This window comes from Leuciscus leuciscus (genome assembly GCF_965113295.1).
Source record: "Leuciscus leuciscus genome assembly, chromosome: 18".
In the NCBI taxonomy this organism is placed as follows: domain Eukaryota; kingdom Metazoa; phylum Chordata; class Actinopteri; order Cypriniformes; family Leuciscidae; genus Leuciscus; species Leuciscus leuciscus.
The window spans coordinates 20345911-20366956 of record NC_138742.1 but is presented as its reverse complement, the minus strand read 5'-3'; the positions used below and the strand labels follow the sequence as shown (position 1 = coordinate 20366956).

General features: G+C 36.9%; 1 protein-coding gene across 5 annotated transcripts in view; it reads right to left on the bottom strand.

The window, feature by feature from the left end:
- The window catches only part of dnmt3bb.1 (DNA (cytosine-5-)-methyltransferase 3 beta, duplicate b.1), a 49126-nt gene that overhangs the window by 17108 nt on the left and 10972 nt on the right, over positions 1-21046 (bottom strand). For 4 of the 5 annotated variants that reach the window (XM_082146453.1, XM_082146456.1, XM_082146452.1 and 1 more), the window contains exons 2-9: positions 18901-18999; positions 11352-11502; positions 10554-10642; positions 7904-8047; positions 6920-7039; positions 5924-6082; positions 3626-3733; positions 2907-3048 (exon numbers count right to left, since the gene is read on the bottom strand). In XM_082146453.1, the coding sequence (XP_082002579.1) occupies positions 2907-3048; positions 3626-3733; positions 5924-6082; positions 6920-7039; positions 7904-8047; positions 10554-10642; positions 11352-11502; positions 18901-18960 (973 nt within the window). In that variant the 5' untranslated portion in view covers positions 18961-18999. The remainder of the gene's footprint in view (positions 1-2906; positions 3049-3625; positions 3734-5923; positions 6083-6919; positions 7040-7903; positions 8048-10553; positions 10643-11351; positions 11503-18900; positions 19000-21046) is intronic. The other variant, XM_082146455.1, reaches the window with a different exon arrangement.

Here is a 21046-nt window from a genome sequence, read left to right as displayed (position 1 = left end):
ACATGTTTCGCGGTTGAGCAGCGCGCACGCGCATGAAGACCTGCTTAATCGATGATCGATAAGTTGTATCGATTAAATGTATTATCGACAATTAATCGATCGTCGATTAATCGTTGACATCCCTATTTTAAACAGAAGATATTAAAGGACCTGATACACGTTTAAATGAGAGGAGACCAGACACACTAAACCTTGCAAACAAATGACTGCACCAGCTCAACTTATGTTGTGGGTCTCTGACAGGGACTGTGAATGTTGTGAATGTGGCTTTTGGTTAATGTGATGTCAGCAGGAAAGTAAGACATTTTAACCGCACATATAAATATGCCTGGGAAACTCACTGAACTGATCTATTACTCACAGTTTTTCCCAGATGAAAGGGAAAGATAAATAATGTACTACAAAAAGTTGACAGCTTCAATTCTGAAAACACTGAAACTTAAGTTGCTCTCCTGAAAACCTAGATGAGCCCTGATGCCTGAGGGCCCTGCAACTTGATTTGTAAGCAATACCACAAATACTTTACGGCCACAGATTTACACAAAATTTGAACACCCTTTGTTCACAAAGTTCCACACATTTCGTTTTATTTGTTTAATAATTTTGCTTTCATAATTTAATTACCATTTCAACTGCCAATAAAAGACGTCTCAACTCTATTTAACACATTTTCCACAGAATCAGGGCCGAAAATGTGAAAAAAATGAAGAAAAGTAAATAAATACAGAAATTATAACTATATTAATTTATTAGTGTTTTTTAAGCAGTTAATATATAATCATATAATATAACTAACACAAATAATCAAGTCGTTTTGTCCTCAAGACCTTGTAAGCATTTCTGGACACTTATTATTTTTTTCTTTAGCAAATCTAAAAATGAATATCCATTTTTGATTTTGTAGATATATTCTGCTATGTGTGTGATAAAAAAAAAAAAAAAGGGATTGTTCGTTAAGTCGCCGTCTTGGAACTCAACTACAGTGTGAGACTACAAATGAATTCATGACATTCCCTTGTAATAATAGCTTTGAGAAAAACTTGACCAACAAGTTACATTACTTTCCTGTTGCTAACATTTTCTATGACTTGACAAGATGGCAATGCTTGAAATTCTGCCAGTAGAAACTGCTCAGTCTGTAGGGCTTTCTGTAGAAACTGCTGTAACGGTTTTAAGTGCGGTTTTAAGAGTTTGTCTTTTCATGTCTAGTGGTGGTTCAAGTGAAGGGGGTGGATTGGAATCCACTGCTGCTTCAATGTATATGTAATGAGTGATTATAATCAAGGTATTAATCAATATTTTTCGTTCTAAATATCAAATGAGTTGAATGACTTCTCTGGAGATTTTATTTTGTTATTGAAGTTACAGTGTTATTACTGAAATGTTATTTTCATGTATTCTTTTTAATGTTAGTATTTGATATTTGAATGTAGTAACAGTGCTTGCCTATTTATCCCGGCTTCCATCAATTAAATAGGAACTGGTTTTGTGTTTGAGTTTGTCTTCAACGTTCAAACAAATAGGGGTCATTGAAGTCTATAGTTTAAGGGACCATTTCTCAGTTAAAGCCTATATTTTCCATTTAGACTAAAGTGTCCTATCCTGAGAGAAAGAACTTGTTATCTTGATGTTTTGAGACGAGACTCCTGTTTATAGTTAGAGCCTGGCCAATTCCAACCTTGGAAATGGCTGTGTGTTGGTGTGTGTGTTAGTCTTCTTGGTTACAGGTTAAGGAACCGCTGACATTGATGTTCGAGACATACTGGCACCCAGCAACCCAAATATGCGACCTGGAAGGTCACGACGTGCCTAACTTCAGGGTCCGAGTGTCAGCGGCATAATCTATGGAGATATGCTTCTGTCTATCTGTACATGTGTGGAAAATTACTATGTTTATCAATTTCTTAGCCAATCAGAATCATTCAACCTGTAAGCAATGACGTAGCTTAGTCCTTGGAAATGGTATAACTGCTGTGATCTTTGTAACTGTAAGCGGGGCGGCCTACGAACTCCTGTGTGAGTCTTGAAGCTGACTTCTGCTGATGAAACTGCAAACTATCTTCAGTAAAACATTTCTTCAATTTTTTTATAATTCTGACTCTGGGTCTTCTTTCAAACATCTGGTCCATGGGTCCTAAACTGTTAACCCCTAACACAAGTTACCCATTAATTTTAATATTTTGTTCAGTTTGTGTATTTAGTTGCTGTAAAGGGAATATTTTTACTGAATTAATTTTGTCAGCTATTTTTACATTTAGTCTTAGTCCTGTGTAAAATATACTTTTTAGTTTCCATCATATTTAGTCAATCTTGTCCTGTTTTTGTTTAGTCAAGTTCTAGTCGACTATGGCCTGGTTTCAAAAACAGGGCTTAGATTAAGCCAGGATTAGTTAGTTCAAACATGCCTTAGAAAAAAACATTACTGGTGTGCATTTTGAGACCAAACAATGTTTTTTAAGATATGCCAGTGCAAGTTGCTTTCAGTAAAATCAGCAAAAAAATGCATTTTAGTATTTTAATATTTGCAGTTTATCAGCTAGAGGCCATAACAAAAATATTTATTGACTTATTGGTAACAGCCAGAATTGTATTATTGGTGAATCAAAATTGTAGCCATGGTGCTTACACATTATTTCATTAAAATTACATGGAATAATATTTTGTAATGCCATTCAATAATATTAATGCATTTTAAATTGTGGTCACTAAATATACCACCTATAGTCATAAGCCTTTGTCTGCATCTTATTTGACCCCAAGTTAAGACCTTTTACTCAAGTATTTTTTTACAACTGCATGGATTGAGTGTGAGATCTGTTATGATGAGACATGTGTATGGTGTTGTCTGTCTGTCTGTCTGTCTGTCTCTCTCTCTCTCTGCTTTCACGATGACGACGTGTACTCACCCGTGTTCTCTCTGGGTTTCAGGCCCTCCTGGCCTTTGGGCATAAAGCCACCGTGAGCCCAGTCAAGCATGGGCTTTATCTGTTCTTCAAGACTGTCTGACTCACTCGGAGGAAAAGTCTTCTCTGCCCGTATACTAGCCACCTGAGGACACGCAGATAGTGGGAAAGCAGTATGTCAGATTAACTGTAAGAAAACAGAAACCATCCTGGAAACAAATGTCTCAGGTGGAAGAAAACCAACTATGTGTACTGTGTCTAAAATAACATGTATTCAGAAAGACTATCCTCTCAGTAGAAATAGAGACAAATTGCAGATATTAATCATGCTGTATAGAGACTGCAAAAGAGTGGGGTACAAAAACAGAGAGAGAGAGAGAGAGAGAGAGAGAGAGAGAAAGTAAAGTGTAGCCAATCCTGTCGTTCTGGTGCATGTCTGGGCTTGGATGCGTCTGTTAAGTTTGTTAGGAGGTACGATTCACAGAGAGATAATTAAGGAAGATCTGGGGAATTCCAGACTTTCCAGATGAGTGTTTTCCCAGTCTCCTATTTATCTCACATATAAACACATACACACTGCATTATGTAAAAGTAAAGTCCAACAGGTGCATATTTTTGTATAATTGTCTTCTATTAAGTGAACTACAGATGTTGCAGCTAATTGCCCCATAGGAGAAAATAGTGCTATAAAACAATGAACACAGACTGCTCTCTGCTCTCACCTCCAGGGACTGGAAGATTGCTCTACGGTAGGAAGCCAGTTTAGTGTAGGATGACTGGTTGAAAAACTTCGGGAAGGCTGTGATGGAATCGAGTTTGTCAGCAGACACCTGCAAGATACACATGACACCAGGGTCAGAAAGTAACCAGGGCTCAGGGCAAGCATATGTTTGTGTGCATGTTAAGTTAATAATTTAATTGTATATGTAATACACTATATATATTAGTGCTGTAAAACGCATTAACGCATGTGATACATTTTTTCAGTTTAAGGCGTTAAAAATATTTAACGCAATTAAGGCAGCACCCGCTTTTTTCCCGTCATCCTTTGGCTAGCATTACAATTTATGTTCACGATTTTATCCATGCAAATACTTTAAAACCATTCAAGCCATTTCAGCATAATAAGGCACAAAAGATAATGCAGTGCAGTACTGGCACCTGTGTTTCTGTGAAACACACAACTTGTGCTCACAGAAAGCCGCTTCAGACAGCACTTGAATGGACAAAATCACACAAAATTATACCAAAATGCTAGATTTGTCGAATATCCTTGCAAACACAGTGTGAAATTAGTTAAATTAAGTCTTAAATTAATGTAAAGAGTTGGGAGAGAATGGGATGCGTATCAGGTAATCCATGTCATGTGCGGCAGGTCTTAAAGTGACAGCGGCCTAATAAATCTGTTGCTGTCTATCATTAGAATAATAAAAGAACAAAAGAAAAAGAGAAAATCGCACACTGCTCTTGACTGAATAACATTTGTAGCTTTAATAAGGATTAATTTATATTGAATTTATAATTTATGCAGTGAAGACTGTTAAGTGTTTGATAACTTTATTACATTTCTGTTATTATCTATTAGACCTACCTGAAAATGCACTGTTTACAAGGTTACATGTGTCAAAAACAAGGAAAACAATAACTTTTTTGTGCATTTTGACAGGGCAAGTAAAAATCTGAACCGGTCTGACTGAGCCAATAGAAAACAAAATGAGCCCTGATATATTGAAGGGCACAGGTAAATATGACATTTTTTATAATGGGTTTATCTGAGGATTGTTTTAAGTTCATTTAAATTAAAAGTTGTAATATTTTTTAAAGCCTAATAAATGTTACAATTGATAGCTTTCAATTATACTGTAATGGAGAATGCCTATAATTAATGGTATAAATAATTAATTAAAATTGAGAAAAAATCTATTTCATAGAGACATCAGTTAGCAGTATTGGTATCAGTGATGCCTTCTTTCATAAAAAGATTCCATTAAAGAAATATTAAAAATATAGGCTACTATCTTTATGCTATTTCTACATTGACTTGGAGATTAAATGTAAAATTGTATATAAAAATATATAAAAAAACTTTTATATATAATTGCATTTTATACTTTTTTTTCATTAATAAAAAAAAAAAAAAGGATCAATTGACAGCACTAATATATATATATATATATATACACACACACACACACACACACACACACACACACACACACACACACACACACACACACACACACACAGTCTTCGATGTTTAATAATGTAACACATTTTTCAGAGCATTTAATTAATTAATTTATTACATTAAATTAACTAGCATTGAATGCATTACATTTCACACACTCCATGACATTCGATTTGATTCTGCCAAATGTTTTGTTTCATAATTCACATAATTGCAGAGACGTTCAAACTAGTGATATCAGAGGTACCAGTACTTCAGGATCATATAAAAATGCCAATAAAACAATGTCACAATACCAGTTTTCCTACAGTATCAGTATTACCAATTCAATATGGCATTCAAGTGATGTCACCACGGTCAGCAGTACTTTATTTAAGCAAGATCGAGCCAGTGGCAGTGAAAATTATGGCAATCTCCTGGAAAAACAGGTGTTTGTTTTCTTTGAATTTTGTAGAAGATGATGTAAACAAGCTATTATGTTTAACCATGATAAGTATTTTTAATTTTTATTTAGATAATTTTTTTCTGAATGTTTACTTAAATTGAATTGATATTGATCTTTTTATTTGTTCTATTGCTTTTTATTTGTTTCTTTGTTCTTGATTTTGTTACTGACTGTTTACTTGAATAATTGCTTGGAAAAACTTGAAGCAAAGTTTATACCATTATTTTAATACTCATAATATTTACATCAATATTTAACATTTAAAATAAAAAGAGTATGTTTAATATAATTTTTTGCTGTGCTATTGAAATTGAGATCAAATTTCACTGCTATTAGTATCAACTACTGAAGTTGTGGTATTCTGAAACCCTTCATTTTGTTTGTTACCTCTGAGAATTTTCCATCTCCAAACCACTGCAGCCAGCGCATGCCGTGGGACGCCTGCCTCTTCCCTGTTGCTCTCCAGGGCACCACCATCCCGGGCCACCAAGAAAAGCCCTTTATCTTGCCCCAGACTAACTCTCCAATACCAAAGCCTTTATTATCCTGAGGAGGAAATATGCAAAAATTAGACATAGTTGACCATAAATTAACATTTTCACACTCACTGAAACCTGCATTAGATTTGAAATGTACAGAGACACAGATTTCAGTGAATAATGGCTTTAATGTCAATTTAAATTTATTTTACTTCTTTAGTATGTCCTAGTTTTATGTTGTTTTCTGGTCCGTTTTGTTCCCATCCAGCCTGCTTTTGTGCTCCACAGAAAAAAGAAAAATCATGCAGGCTTCGACTAGTAGATTATAATTTCTTGGAGAATTATCCTTTTAAATAAGATGGACAATTAACCTTCTCACTGCACAGATTTCTTTGATCCAGTTACACAAAGAAGGACAATCAAATGCTCTGTTGCAATCAGAGAGCTGGATTGAGCATGGGCTGAGACACAAGCAAAACCTCTGACACTGAGCTTGTCTGAGCACGACTCTCAATCAGTCAGGACCATTTCAACAGCGCTGTTGTTTCCTCACCTGTGCGAGTGTCAGTGAGTATTTATGAGTCTGTGCTCAACAGTGACTTAGAAGATGCTATAACCAACAAAACCCCTATTCAAGATCTTCACAGTCTCTTTGTCTTGGTCATCAGTGCTCTCTAAACGCGCAGCTGCCTGGCTTAGTGACACGCAAAGGAGAGGATACACCACAACCACAAAGGCTGTTATCTTCACATTCAAACGGAGCCGTTCTGTGAGGCTACTGTTACATGTTGAAGGCAGGTGGACAAATATTGGTACTTGTGGATTGTTTGTGCATTAACATAAAGAGGAACGGGACATGACAGGATAGGTGGATTGTGAATTTGTGTGTGTGATATCCTGGTACCTTGTACTCAGGTTGTCTGGCTGTGTCAGTAGTCGAGGTGGATGTGGCGCTGCTCTGTGCAGAGTCTTTAGAGTCCTGTTCCATGAGCTCCAGTATGGGACCCTCAGGAACACTAGAAACCTTCAGACACACACAATTTCAACCTTTAGTCAAAGCAAAACAAAAACAAAACAAAAAAATAATAACAATAAAAAATATTGCAATGATAGGTACAATAGAAAATAAGGGGCAAATGTACAACTTGCTGCCCTCACAGACTTCTAGTGCAACAACATTTCTGTCAACACGTTTTTGTGTGTGTTTTTACTAATTGTGAGGCAGTTCGAAATGATTTTCTGTGGTAACTGACGGCATGCCACAGTGATGTCAATACAGCTTAAGTTGAATTTAATCTGGAATAATCACTTAGGATAGCCGTGTTCTGGAACATGGTAGCTGGTTTCTGGTCATGACTTGTTTTTGCCAGCAGGAACCTTGACCAAGATGGTCTACCAGGGGTGTGTTTCCTGTACAATACCAATATCATAACTCCCTGCTTAACTATCATAGTACAATACATTGTTGGAGATGACTGTTTTAAATAACTGTAGTAACTGTGGCACATCCATCGTTCAAACCTTGCTGATTCAGTCGTTAATGACGTCATGTAGGTGGTGGAGTAACAACAGCTAATTAATCGGTCTGAGATTTAATTAATGTCATTTTACTGCACTTTTTCTGTCTTTGCACACAGACAGGTCATGTCATGACCACTGTTTTGATTGGCTGGGTATAGGCACCTTCAAATGTGTGAGAGCATAAATACACAGTGATAGACAGCTCGACTTAAAGGTGTTGGGTTAAGAGTGAGGAGCTGACAGTGGCATGACAGCTTTAATCTGCCGTGAGGGTGATCTCTGTTCGTCAGCCTGGATTTCAGTGTCTGACAGACAAAACTTCACTTAAAGCATAAAGCAGCTTTGTGTGTGTGAATGTGAGCATTACCATGCTGCTGTGATCCTGTTTACTATGTCCCCTCTCTCTGTTGCAGGGTTTACTGTGAGCTGTCAGTCCTGCCTGGAAAATAGTCCTGGGACGAGGCCTTTGCCGCAGACCCGTCTCACAACCAGACCCAATGTCAGCCTTTTCCTGAAACCATAATCCCGTAACAATAAGCTGATCCATATGTCCTAGTACTGTACCAAATTTATAGGTACATTTTATAGAATTTTTTATAGAAATAATGATTAGCGGTCAACTTTTATGGGGTTTTCAATGGCCACTAAAATCTAGAGTGCAGGGTGGCTAATGTCAGATATTAGATTATAATATTACATTGCTAAAAACTAAATTAATATGATAATTTATAATGATTATTTACTTTAATTCTCTCTAAATGTATATTTTGTTTGCTGCTTATTTACACTTTTATAGACAGGAATAGTCAAGTATTTACAGGATGGGAGAAGACAAAAGTTGCATTCAAATATTGTACTTTAGACACAATATAATTCCATACACTGTATTTGATAATTTTGATAATAGGTTGGCAAGGCAAGGTTATGCACACAACAACACCTCCTCAGTCTGTAAACTATATAAATTCCCATAATCTGACCTATATCTTTTCTCTTTGCACTGGATGCACAAGCTTTATCAGTATAGAGGAAAATCGCAGATAAGCACAAAACACAAAAGAAAAGATAAGAAGTGATATATAATACAGTCGTATCTGTTAATCATCATGTATCTGATTTTAAGGAGACTTTATAGTATAGACTGAATAGCCCTTAACATCTTAAAGGGTGAAATGTGTTGTGGGTACAGATATGTATCACAACAACAAATTAATAGACGTGCATACACATGCACACAGTTTGCAGTTAGCGCATGTGTATGGCAGACTCTTTGTTTAAAGGGGCGGCAGGAATGCTGCACAATGTGTTCTTCTGCATGTTTTGCTCTGAAAATCTCATGTGGATAATTAACAGAAGTGGAAGTGATACCCAACTCTCTATGTATGTGTTTTCCTGCATCTGTTCAGACAGCCTCCATGATGCATCTGCTCTCTAAAATTACGAAACCTATTGGTAAGTTCTCGTGTTTCATGTGGTATTTTTACCACCATAAATGCATAAGTAGTCTATCACAGCAGAGGTGAATGAATGGAGGAATCTATGCAAATATGATTATACCACCACATTTTGAGTGTTTTGTCTTCTCAGTTATTCAACGATATATTGATTTAGCAAGAAGGTCCCCGGTTCCTGACCCAGGAGTCCTTTCTTGTCAGTGTGGGTTTCCTCCGGGTGCTCCGGTTTCCCCCACAGTCCAAAGTAGGGGTGTAACAATACATCGATACGATGCATCGATGCCACACATAAAATATCGATATACGGTACCTTTATTTTGACACACTCCACATCTTCACGTAACTTTTCTCCGCTGAAATAGACACCTGACAAGATTGACTGAACCCTTTGTCACAAAAGCCGGTATTTTCCATTGTCAAGGCATCGCGAGTTCATGTTTTACAGCAGAAACGACAAGCCCCGTATGCGCAGTATTCAGGTCAGGTGACAAGGCTGCTTGCTTGTCACTTTGAAAAGCTAGCTGAGAGGAGTTTCGTCAAAGCTGACTAAAAGTGATCGAGGATGGATTTCAGCGAACTTGATGAACCTGTGATTTCTTCTTCGGGGCGTAAAAGGAAAATAAAAGCTGAAACTTTTTCACGGAATCTTGCTAAAACAGCACGTTAGTGGTGAGGGAAAAGCTCTGTATTGTGTGTACATTAATCACAACAACAAAGTTTGACAGGCGTCTATGTCAGCTGAGAAGAAAAACTTTTTGTTGTTATTTTTACTTAATCAAAACAACCCAGCTGCAGTTTGATTGATATTCAGATGCACAATATATAAAAAAAACTTCTGTTATAGAGTTCATTTGCAAAAACAGATAACTCCGTTCTTGTTCATTTTCATAAATCATGTTTTTTTTTAAACTTGTAACAAACAACTTGTAAATGTCCCAATTGGAAGAGGATGTGCAATTTTCAAAGAGTTTAATTAAACTCTGATGTTATATATTTTTGCATGTATTAGTGTGAGTTAATAAATGTAACTGGTTGTGCACACTTGGCACATAATATCTAAATATCGATTAATCGATCGATATAGCCCGATATAGCCGAATCGTAATCGTATCGTAGAATTTTTTGAGGTATCGGCAAATATCGTATCGCTGGCTGAGAGAATCGATATCTTATCGTATCGTGATTATCTGTCCGATTTACACCCCTAGTCCAAAGTCATGCAGGTAAGGTGGATTGGATATGACAAATTGTTGTGTGTGTGTGTGTGTGTGTGTGTATGTGTGAGAGTGTGAATGTGTCCCAGCACTAGTGCAGGGCTGTGTCAGGAAGGGCATCCGGCGCAAATGTGTGTGTAAAGTGGACCCTGCAAACGAGCAGGAATAACGCTAGGAAGATGGATGGATGGATATATATTTCCTGGACTAAAGAAACTATTTTTGCCATATTTCAGCCATGTCTCCGGAAACAGCAGTAAAATGGACTTTGGAATAGATGTGTCTTATTGAAGTGTTCTGTCAGTGTGCGATAAGATCAGATGTGTAAGTAAATTAAGTAAATTCTCACCTCACTGTAGGAGGAATCCCAGGCACTGTCTTCCTCTGTGTCAGAGCGCTTACGAGATCTCTTTCTTCTGATGCTGTTCACACTCTCGTCTGAAAGATTAAGAAAGTTCATGACAAAGTATAAGAAAATTCAGACACTTTAGTTTCTATATACTGGATATTATTTTATCCTAGGCCTACCTGGTTATACGCTTTAGACACCTAAGTGATCATTTAATTTAATTTATTTAAATGTACTGAATAATAACAATTAGCATTTCTAATAGTAATATAATATTTGACAATGGAGGAGATAATCAAGCTAATTTCCTACACTCTGTAACATTGATTACCATTGAAAATTATTTTGTAAAAACAAGCAAAAAGGGCTCTGCACCAAGATAAACTTTAAAACACACTGTTCCAAAAGTATAGCCACAAGACTTAAACATACGTGTTTGAGACTAGTGTGATAGAATTGCTTACTAAAGTTATACTGAATATTAAAATTCCTGTCATAATTATGTAATGTCGCTAAACATTGTAACTTTCACATGATATGCACAAGGATACCTGGTATTTACATGTAAAAAAAGATTTCAAATTCTCAGGAAATACATCGGTAACAGTAGTCTTACTGATAAAATGACAATTCAATCAAGAAATGTAATTCACGTATCTGCTATTAAATCCTCCAAAATGTCTTGCCTTATAGACTTGCATTGTAATTGCATTACTGTAGACATGATGTTTTAAGTTACTTTCTGAAGTAATTGGCAGAATGTCGCAGATGCTGAACCCAGAACGTGAGTCTGTGTACCTGCGGGTGAGGCTGCGCCTCCGTTCTGTTTGGGGCAGAAAGGTGAAGGTGGCTCTGCCGCAGTCAGTGGGCTGTTCTCATTGGTAATCTCCAGACCGCTGTCATTCTCTGACAATCCCTCCCCCACAGACGTGTCGCCATTCACGGCAGCCTGAAAAAATTGTGGTTTATAATCTTCACGGAGTTTATAAAGATCACAGAGCGCAAACACAACATTTGGACAACTCACAATCAACAGAACTGCATCCCATGTTACCTGGCACAGCTGAATGGGTGTGTGATGGTACAAATATTTTCTGTTCTTATTCATAAAATGAATGAATTCCCAGGGAAAGCAAGAACTGATAAGAATGTAAAATGTGTACCTTGAAATGCAATGTAAGTCACTTTGGATAAAAGCGTCTGCCAAATGCATAAATGTAAATGTAAAATACATACTAATGGAGGGGAGGTCCAAACATCTTCACAACATCACTGTCACCCCAACACATCACCAATTATGATTATTATTGAAAGGTGTAGTTATGACATTTAGCAGCAGTGTCTGGGCAATACTCACCAGCCAAACCTTGACCTCTTGACCCTTTCTTTTAAGTTAACAGAATATGCATTTTTACCTACTAATAGAGGACAACTAGGGGCCAGATTTACTAACAGCTTGTGCTTCTTTTGGCATTAAAAGAATACTGTCAGGATTTACTCAAAATACGCAGTGAAAAATTAACGCTGAAAAAGTTATTTTCGTGGCTGACTTTACTGCATATGCATTTGTAGGAGTTTCCCTTTCAGATGCAAAATTTATGGGAGGAGAGTGTTCAAACTAAGGTTTGCGCTCGTCAATTTACTGGTATTTGCGCCATTATTTAATGCCCAAAAAAGCATGTCTTAACCCATGTTTCGTTTGTGTTGTTAGTAGATTGTTAGTAGTGGTTTGCAACCCTACGCTAATTTGAGCTGCTCTTGGTAGATTGCGTTGGTCATTATGGAAATTATCATAAATGTTTTTTTGTGTTTTTTTTTACTGCATTCTTGTCAATTTATAAATGTTTACTTTTTGATTTATGAATTATAACAGACTGATGGGGAAAAAACATTATTTTGCTGTTACTTTTTTTAAAATTGGTTTTATTATTATTGAACAATTTCTTGCTTTTTGTTAGTTTTTATTAGTTGTAAATTTTAAATAAACATTTAACTTTTAAAATAAAGGTTTCACAACAACATCGCCATCTTCTGTTATATGTGGGCCTCCATGCTCATCTATTGTACAGTATATGATATTGGTGGAGGGTGGTGGGGGCCCACATCAATATTTTTTCAGGGGGCCCCGAATCCTCTAGCTACGGCCCTGGTTGTCAGTACACGTCAGGCTTCTTGTGATTTTGCCGCCATTCATGTGTACAGATACTTTTCATACACAAGAAGCATGTTCAAACCAGGACATGGAAGTGGTTGCCGTGGTAACAAACAACAATATCTTAACATGATGACTTATGTAGACTAACTTTTATTTGAGGAAATCTGCTTATATTAGGCTATTGGGTTTGAACTCATAGATTCTGCGCTGCCTATTGATTCAGTTGATTTGAATAAATATGTCTATAATGTCTAACGTTGTTAAAGTGAACACTCAAGTTTAATATACAATGATCATAATGCAAGTTTGTATGTATCGCATGTACCTGACCTATTTTTAGTGGCATTCAGTATGGGATTTGACTGTTCAGACTAATACAAATGAATCGCACTGTCTCCTGGGGTCGGGGTTTAACTAGTCGGTTGCAAAATTTCTGCTTAAACGTTATTGAAATTAGTCATTGCGCAAATCCAAATCCACACATTTTTACTGTCATTTTAATCAAACAAATGCAGCATTGGTGAGCATAAGAGACTTCTTTCAAAAAAATCTTACTGACTCCAAACTATTGAACTGTATTGCAATGATTAATTATATTATTGTTTTTTTCCCATTCATTTTCCCTAAAGATTGTGATATTCTATTTAAGACAAAAACGGTTTAACAGTATTTACACTTGTTTAGCAAGCACAGCTGTATGATAAAGTCTCTGAATCATTTGTTTGTTTCATCACATTGATTTGTTTCTGTCATCACTGAAAGAAGTCCCTGCTTGGCATTTTACAGTAGATACATTAAAAGGTTTTAGTATATTTCGTTTATGGTGCCTCTGACAAAAAGAGTGTCATTTTTGCAATTTCAAAGCAAACACATAAATGTCAAAAAGGTTGAAAAATATGAATGTGATTTTTTTGTTGTTGCTTTATCACCCTCTAATGTGAACAGTGCTGAATAGGAGCAAGTGTAAATTGTGTATGTGGATGAGCAGATGAAAATTGAAAAACTACAAATCAAAAAGCAGATAACTGCTAAACATATACAAAAAAGGGAAAAAAAGGAGAGAGCACTGTTTTCTTAAAGCACATAGACAGAACATTGTGTGTTCATGAATGTGGGAACAATACAATCTGCTGTCGCATTTCTGGAACCGTCCACTGGAATGCCAGACATCTTTAATGCCACAGCTGCTCTGCAGCAGATCACAGGTTTTGCCAACACAACACACACACACACACACACACACACACACACACACACACACACACACACACACACACACACATTGAGTTTCAATGTTTTATGGGGACTTTACATAGACATAATGATTTTTATATGGTACAAACTCTATGTTATATCCTCTAAATCTACCCATCACAGAAAACTTTCTGAATTTTTACATTTTCATATAATATAACATTATATAATAATTACCATTATAAGCTGTTCTCCTCATGGGGACCCAAAAATTTCCCCATAATGTAGGGAATACCTACACCACACATACCCGAGTAAATGATGACAGAATTTTTAGGGGAACTAGGTGCATTTTATAATATGGTTCATTTAAAAAAAAATACAATGACAAAAAAGTAGGATCGATAATCCTAATATTGAATTCTAGCATATACATTTTTAGTTACTTCATCAGCATGATGCTTAGAAAATCTGTCTATAAATGAATGCAAGAGCTGCTCAAAATCACATAAGCATGAACAAGAGTAAACTTACAAAAAATTAAACATGTATTCTGTTTAAGGAGGCAAGTAGAGGCTGGAGAGGTCAAGGGGTTTATGGGCTCCTTCATTCATTCAGTTTATCTTTCTGCTGGCTCCTAATGACACCCCCTGCACTGCTCTTGCCTAAAGGGGCCCCCGGCTCAAGCTTTTGAAAGGCTGAAAAAAGTCAGCGGATCAAAACAGGTGGCTCAGATCCCCCTTTTATACTATGTAATAGTACACACAGTCACACACACACACACACAGAGAGAGGAAAAGCAATATGTAGAAACTCAGTGTTATTTCCCAGAGTTCTGCCATGCTTCCCAACCATGTGAACAGACACTCTCCCAAAGCCAATGGTACAGCGGAGAGGCTCATCAGATAACAGCTCTGTTAGCAGACATAAATGATTCCAGACAAGACACAACATGAGCAAACAGTGGAACCACATGTCATGAACCAGTGGGACAACTTGTTTTAGCCAGTAAAGTCTGTTATTACTCAATTAATCTACGAGTGAAACTTAAAATGACAACACAAACTACTGAGTATTCAGCCTTAAAAGGATAGCAGGGCTCCAGACTAACATTTTATGAGCGGTAGCATCAGTGCCACTAAGTTCTACAGATGGTGGCACCAGCACCTGATTTGGTAGTGCTGGGAGGATTTTTAATTATAAAGTTAATTTATTACTTTTATTAAGAACAGTACCATGAAAAAACAAATTTTATAGGGAAAATTTAAATATTCTACTCTTATGAAATGTACCATTGTTTTTCTGATGAAACTGATCAATTGACCAAAAGCTTCAGTGATTATAAAGGGAGTGCTCTTTACTTGCTTTTAGTGTAATTCAGTCACAATTTGAAGAAAAGTTTTTGTTTTTCATGAGACTTTGTGACTTCCCACTTTTTCCCATATGAGAGTGGAAATGGTCAATAAGTGCTCCTCTGCCACCATCTACTGGTCAACCCCACCTTCCCCAGCTCCACCTGTATAGATCTGCTACAGGGGTTATTCTATGTTTGTTATGTATGCAGCAGCAGCATGTCTTACATGCTCACAGTAGCATGTCTCTGTACTTGCTCTCCAACAGCAGTGTAGCAGATCATTCTGCCAAGACCAAATACATTAACATTGCCATAACGATTACCATGCCAATCTATCCGAGAGTTGTCATATAAGAAATTTATTTTTTAGATTAACTAATCCTGAAAATTAGGCCTGAGATGCTGAGCCTACAGAGGATAGGCAGTTTGGATGGATGGATGGATATCCCTTCAAATGCAAAACACTAGGGCTAAAATTAAAGCAGCCCTATGCAATTTTGGCAATTTCGCTTTTTGCTAGCGGGTTTCTCTATAGAGCTCCCCCTACAGCTTCGGAATAGATATGACAACACTGTTGTCAAAACTCGTTGACGACTCTCCCCCCTCCCATCTTCTCCCTCTGGTCATGTGCATTTGTTTTCAAAGAAGCCGGCGAACGCACGGAACCATGTCCACTGAGGTATGTATGATACACAGAAGGCTAGCATATAAATGTTTAGATGTGGTTGTATCTCTCTATTAGTGTTATCTTAGTGCTGCATTTGACACTATTGACCACAACATTCTTTTAAACAGACTTTGTTGTTTGAATTATGTTGGTTTTAGTGGAATTGCATTAGCATGATTTAAATCATACTTATCTGACCGACCGTTATCAGTTTGTAGCAGTAAATGAAGAGATGTCTTATCAATCACAAGTTCAGTATGGCATACCACAAGGCTCAGTACTAGGACCACTGCTGTTCACTCTGTACATGCTACCATTAGGAGATATCATTAGGAAGCATGGAATTAGCTTTCACTGTTATCCCGATGATACTCAGCTCTATATTTCTTCACAACCTAACGAAAACTACCAATTCACAAAATTAACGGAATGCATAGCTGATATAAAAAAATTGGATGACTAGAAATTTCCTTCTACTAAATTCTGAAAAAACAGAGATTCTAATTATTGGACAAAAAACGTCCTCACGTAATAACCTAGGGCTAGAATACTGTCTAACACTTGATGGCTGCTCTGTTAAGTCTTCGTCGTCGGTTAGGAACCTGGGTGTGCTCTTTGATACCAATCTTTCATTTGAAAGTCACGTGGCTTTCTGTTGGCTTTATACTGTGCTATCCAAATAAAGTGGAAAAATGGGCAAAATAAATGTAAAAAATTTGATTAAGGAAAATTTACACTGCAACAGCAACAGACCTTTCGTAGGTTTTTTTTCTGATAAGTACGTTACTTCCTCTTGGCGTTGGTCGGCACTTGTTTTAGTTAATTTCATTGATTTTTAGTTGTCAGTCTTGGAATGTCTGAGAGGTGACATACTGTAATTGTACGTTGGTCGACGTCTCTGTACAGTATGAATTAGCCTTAACAAAGAATACTGTGCTTTCTTTCTGTTGACCTCCATTTAATTGAAGTATGTGCACACTATGTGAAGTATTTGGTGTTTAACAATTGAATCACTGTTTCTGTCATGATGCACTGCTTTGCGAAATGGAAATTCTTGAATTATAAAAATACAATGTAGCCTAACCAATGTGTGTTTTTTTATAGAAATATGTTTTTTTTTCACTGTTTTCTTTGACCAGCACTAAGTCTAGACTAATTGGATATATTTTGTCAGTTCATTTTATCATAAATAATTTATTTTAGATTTTGATTTGTTGTGGCCACATTCTTTTGGATGGAGCAACAAAAATAATTTCTTGTTCAAGAATTTTGGCCTTACATGATTGTTCCAAATAAACTTTAAAGCAAACAAATATCCTTTAAAACTAACCAAACTGAGGAGGTATCTTAAAAACTGTTGGCTTATAGAGTGCAATGTAAACGGAGAGTGTTCCAGGATCACTTTATGTTCACATTTAGGAAAATTCCAGAAAAAATTAATTGGTATCGTGTAGAGCTGAACGATTAATCGTTAAAAGATTGAAATCTCCATTCAAAAAACCAGGCGATCTTATTCCTAAATAACAACCATTCGCCTGTCTATAAAACCTTTAATAAAATCATACCGGAATATTCAAATCTGCGTCGGAGCTACCACTGACCCAAGAGAAAGAAGTTATCATGTATAGGTATGAAACAGCTTCACAACCAGTCTTTACAACCACACAGTATCGTTATTTCTTTTACAAATATTCATATTATCAATTCATTCAGATTAATTAAACATTTTAAATAACATTTTGTCAGAACCTCTAGTAAATTATATGCTATTTTGTATAGTTTTCTGTTCGCGGGAGAATTGTGATCTCTGTTTGAAAAAAATTATTCATCCAGAATCGTGCAGCTCTAGTGTCGTGACAACGCCACACCACAGACTTCCATTTCTGTCAGTTAATTACAAACTAATAGACCAGATGAAATTGTTTTCTGTGGTAACCGACAGCCTGTGACAAATGGTGTCAATAGCTTTAACCTGTATTTAACCCCAAACATTCCTTTAAGTTAAAAAGAAAAAATGATGTTCAGAACACTGACATGCTGCAACAGAGTAAAAGGAGGTCAGAACCATTTAAGACGTCTCATAGAACAGATTTGTTGGAACAGACTAGTTTCAGTTGTGCTCAAAATGAGATGGCACATGCTCTTGGGCGTCTGAATGGCCAGTGTGCTCCTCTCTCCTCCCCGGCCAAGCAGCTGGTCTGTGGGATTCAGAGCACTTCCTCAGCCAGGTGCAGCGTTCAAAGAGCCTGCTCTCTCTCACTTTATCTCTCTCTCTATTTGCACTCTATGGAGTGCAGGACCAGAAGAAAGTAAGCGGTCTTGCCTCATTTACAGTGGTAAAGAATATGTAGAAAAATCCGTTAGAAAATAAAAATTCAGGCCAAAGTTCATTAGAGCTGTCATAACAAACCTGCTAGAGCACCTCTTCCATTCTCAGAACCAGATACTTTCATTTTAACTCTCTCTCCCCTTTCTCTAATCCCCTAAATTCCACTGCACATTTGGCCTCATTTTGAACCCAAAACACCAGAGATGAATGGGACACCCACACCAATCCAATCTAGGTGAGAAAAGTGTCAAACAGATTAGTGGTTTTAGAAGTGAAAGTACGGCTGATATAATTTAAGTGATGAAGATATCATTGGAACTAGGGTGGATGTTGGATTTTCAGCAAATAACGGTCAAAGCTATCGCATTATGTTGGAATAAACGTCACTAAGGTGCGGCAACATTTAACATTGTGAATTTTCACATTTCCAGTCATTTCAACAGGAATGCATGCGATCTGGAATTTTTTCGTGAGGGCAAAGGACTTCCACACAGAAGGATAGAGGATAGATAATTGGATAGAGAAGAGCAACACAAACGTTCTTCAAAATTTCTCCTTTTGTGTTCCCCAGAAGAAGAAAAGTGAGTAAAGTGTGGGTAAATCATGACAGATCCTATTTGCTCTCCCAACACTCTTCTTCCATCTTACCGTGGCAGTCATCTTGTCACTTTCCGCCATTATAGCGGAGGAGTACTTATTGGATGGCATCACTACTTCTGTCGTCTTTTTTATTTCTTCTTCTTTATCCTGTCAAAAAAGAAACAGACTAAATAAATGAAAAAAAGAGGCAAAACAGAAAAAAACTAACCCAATATGACTCAAATATTGAAAAACATAAGCATGCACTAGCAAATGCATGCTCTTCTGAGAAAAGATTAATGGATATTTGTTTTAGTCTTTAACTAAACATTGACCTCTGTCTCAGCTAAACATGTTGTCATATTTGCCCTTAGGAGACAAGCACTCAAACTTCCTTCAAGAACCAGGAATAGAAAAATGGGTCAAATAATAATGACTTCATCATTCTAAAAAATCATTACACAATCAATGACACAGTAGATTCTTCAGAAAGCTAACAGTATTGATCTACTCAGCAATATGTTGCAGTTATGATTAGGTTTTATCTCCAGTTTCTGATGTTTGTTTCAGGTAATAATATGTAATGACCGTCTAGGTAAGTCAAGACAAAAATCATTTGATGTTATACTGTATTTCACCTTAATAAGATAATTAAGGCCACTATATTAAAGGGATACTCCACTTTTTTTGGAAATAGGCTCATTTCACAACTCCCCCAGAGTTAAACAGTTGAGTTTTACCGTTTTCGAATCCATTCAGCCGATCTCCGGGTCTGGGGGTCCCACTTTTAGCATAGCTAAAGCTCATGGTACTGCAGCAAAGTTTCTTGATTACTACGCAGGAATGAGAGTATAGTTCCTAGCCATATCAGCCTAGAAAATCGCAACTTTACATTTTCCGTCGGTCTTAGTACACGATTTAACTACAGAAGAGTCAAGTTGTAAATAGGAAAAATATCGAAACTCTTTGTTAATTTTTTTGAGAGAGATGCTAATGGTCTTGTCCGGTTCAATTCATTATGCTAAGCTATGCTAAAAGTGGTACCGCCAGACCCGGAGATCGGCTGAATGGATTCGAAAACAGTAAAACTCAACTGTTTAACTCTGGGGGAGTTGTAAAATGAGCCTATTTCCAAAAAAAGTGGAGTATCCCTTTAAAGAAATGGTTCACCAAACATGCAAATTCTGTCATTATTTGATTACTCTCACCCTCAACCCCTTTTGTTGTATGGAACGGAGCAGTGAACAGTTTTTCAGTTTTTCTCAATACCTTTGGCTCATTTAATGAAACTGTCTTAACGGTAAGTGCAATTGTCCAAACTGTTTTACATTATGGGACATCACAACTTTGTTGCATGTTTGCAAAATGTAGTAACTCACTCAAAACATTTAATTCACTGACTGTCAGTTTTGTCAAGCTGAATGCTGCTGTGTATCACACTAAGCTTTTCTGATACAGATTTGATCAGTTGGTAACATTTACTGGGTAAAGTAAATCAATACTGTAGTACACAGAAAAAATGCACATTTGTTACGTATGCAATGCATTTATTTTTGAAGCAATGTGTTCCATGTAAACTAGGCTTGCTGCAATAGTCGATGTTATGGTGTTCAGCCACACACGATTACATCACTTTCCCATTGCGGCACCGCCCCCTGCCGTCGTTAGAGAACGGACACTGCAATTAAAAACTGAACACGTCTGCTCAATTCAGTTTGTGCCGAACAAGAGTCACAGCACAGCTCAGCAACAGGACTCAGATTTCATTTATCAGCATGGTGTATGCCGTGCTTATTCGTTTTGTTATTAAAAGTTTTGTTTAAAGGAGTCATAACCTAGTATTACATTGGATACCCACGCTCTATTATAGTCTTTCAGGCCCTTCCAAAAAAGAAAAGTGGAAAAAAAGTGGGAAAAAAATAAACACAGAGCTCCTCTGACCCTTATTTCTGAAGGCATTATTGTCTCGCGAGATCTGATGCGATATTTTGGCTGTCGTGGACGGTCATTGTAATAATGCAAATGAGGGGCGCGTTGATTGGTGGCAGGAAGGAGGGGGGTTGACACCGCAGGTAACTCTTCAGCATATCATTCCAAAATGACATCATGGCGCAAGTTGTGAATGAACCCGACCTGGCCGCGACCTACGGAATTCAACCTTATATGCACGAGCCAGACTCTGAACCTGAGCTGGAAAGGGAACTAAGCAACTCAC